A 2028-nucleotide genomic window follows, 5' to 3' on the forward strand; every position below is an offset into this window, starting at 1 on the left:
ATACTGCAGTCTATACGATTGATTCATACTGCAGTCTATGTGTATAATCAACGGCTTCGATGATCATCTATCCCAGTAGTATGTAAGAAGAAAGAGTTTGAGTAGAAGAGAAATTATATCCTAATTAGTGGATTGATTCATTCATGCTGCAGTCTATAGGATTCATTCATACTGCAGTCTATGTGTACAATCAACGGCTTCGATGATCATCTATCCCAGTAGTATGTAAGAAGAAGAAAAGAGTTTGAGTAGAAGAGAAATTATATCCTAACTAGTGGATTGATTCATTCATCCTGCAGTTTATGTATATAATCAACGGATTCGATGATCATCTATCCCAGTAGTACGTAAGAAGAAGAAAAGAGTTTGAGTAGAAGAGAAATTATATCCTAATTATTGGATTGATTGATTCATACTGCAGTCTATACGATTGATTCATACTGCAATCTATGTGTACAATCAACGGCTTCGATGATCATCTATCGCAGTCAGTAATCACAAAGATGATCTACAAAATACAATTAACAATCAATCCATATTGTATTGCTGCTTTATCCAATTTCGGACAGTAGTCATTCCAGGAATATCATTATAAAAAATGTGAGATACCATAAATATTCCATATTTATTGGTGTGTTATCTGGGCTTATATCATTGACAGTATTATCAACAGCGATGAGTAAAAAATAGTGTAGTTACTGAATCTATTGCTAATTAACTAAAAAGGGACGCAAACTCAGCCATAAAGGCAAAATAAGAGTATTAACTAAAGCAATTCGTTATCTTATAATTTAATTAGTGGTCAAGTTAAAAGGTAGATTAACCTTTCCTTGAATTTCGTTCCTAGAAATGAAATTTTAAACCTTATTAATTCAAGGTGTTTATTAATGCAGGTGTTTGTCATTGGAGAGATGAGTAGTAGTAGCATCATGCTAATGGACCTTACCATAAATGCTCTTGAATGTAATAGTAACATTTTGGCTTCTTGAATGAATTAAATTTGGATACCAGGCTTAATGAATAAGCTCCAGTTTCTGTAAATCCAATAAGGTCAAGTACATATAGGCATAATATGAGAGAATAATGGCAATTAGTCACTAATAATCACCAAAACCTTTGTAGGACATGACATAAAAGCATTCTTGATAAACCTTCAGTACGGGTATAGATTGTAGATATTGTTTGATAGTACAGGACTTTTAACAGTTATTTACCTTCGAAGTATACCCAGTCACCAGCGTTAAGCTGAATTTATAATTTCAAATGGCGATAGATAACGAATATATAGGTATTAGAAGATATCGTTTACGACGCGTTAGTCACAATCTGTTCCTTTTGAAGCTAGGTCATAAGTATAATTTTATTGTATATACGAGTCTGTTATGCTACTAAAAACTTCAGTACCTTTGGTAGTAAACATTCTTTCATTAAACAATCTAAGGAATCACATGTCTGACCAAATAAAACCGCAGTTTCTTCGCCATGAGTATTACTTTTGACCGGTTTTAAAGTAATTAGGGCATGATCAATTGGGAGAATATTAAGGCACCCATAAACGCTATCGTTAACGTAGTATAACACTTTCTAAAAGTAGTTATTTAAAAAAAAGTGTTAAATAGAACCATCGATTTTAATAAATTGCGCTAATATTATAGAAAATAGAAATGTTGCAAAATCAAGCTTATGCATGGAAAGAAGAAAATTCAAAGTAAAATTATTAATCTTTTAAATAAGTTTTCTAGTAATCCAGTTGCCTATTTATTATAGTTTGGCTATTGAAAAATACTAAAGTAAACACTTTTAATCTGGATTAGTCTACAAAATGAACACAATAAACAACTAGCCGAAATTTATGGTAATAATCAAAAAGATATCGAAGATGTTAAAAAGCGCCACTCTGCTATTGTCAAGATCAGTTATGAGTTCTTATAATTTATTTATTACAAAGGAAGACATGCAAGAAGTGTAATATTAGACACTATTACAGTTTTGGATGGTTAATTAATCTGACTATTCTCTAACAGCAGT

At 31.5% G+C, this 2028-nt stretch overlaps 1 protein-coding gene across 1 annotated transcript in view; it reads right to left on the reverse strand.

Annotated features, from left to right (window-relative positions):
* Positions 1 to 791: 791 nt before the first annotated feature.
* The window catches only part of TRIADDRAFT_62375 (uncharacterized protein), a gene marked incomplete at both ends in the record, with an annotated part of 1892 nt that continues 655 nt past the window's right edge, over positions 792 to 2028 (reverse strand). Inside the window, 4 exons of the mRNA XM_002118309.1 lie at positions 792 to 843; positions 947 to 1034; positions 1215 to 1245; positions 1405 to 1584. Coding sequence (XP_002118345.1) covers positions 792 to 843; positions 947 to 1034; positions 1215 to 1245; positions 1405 to 1584 — 351 coding nt within the window. The remainder of the gene's footprint in view (positions 844 to 946; positions 1035 to 1214; positions 1246 to 1404; positions 1585 to 2028) is intronic.

Source organism: Trichoplax adhaerens, genomic scaffold (genome assembly GCF_000150275.1).
Source record: "Trichoplax adhaerens TRIADscaffold_44 genomic scaffold, whole genome shotgun sequence".
NCBI lineage: Eukaryota > Metazoa > Placozoa > Uniplacotomia > Trichoplacea > Trichoplacidae > Trichoplax > Trichoplax adhaerens.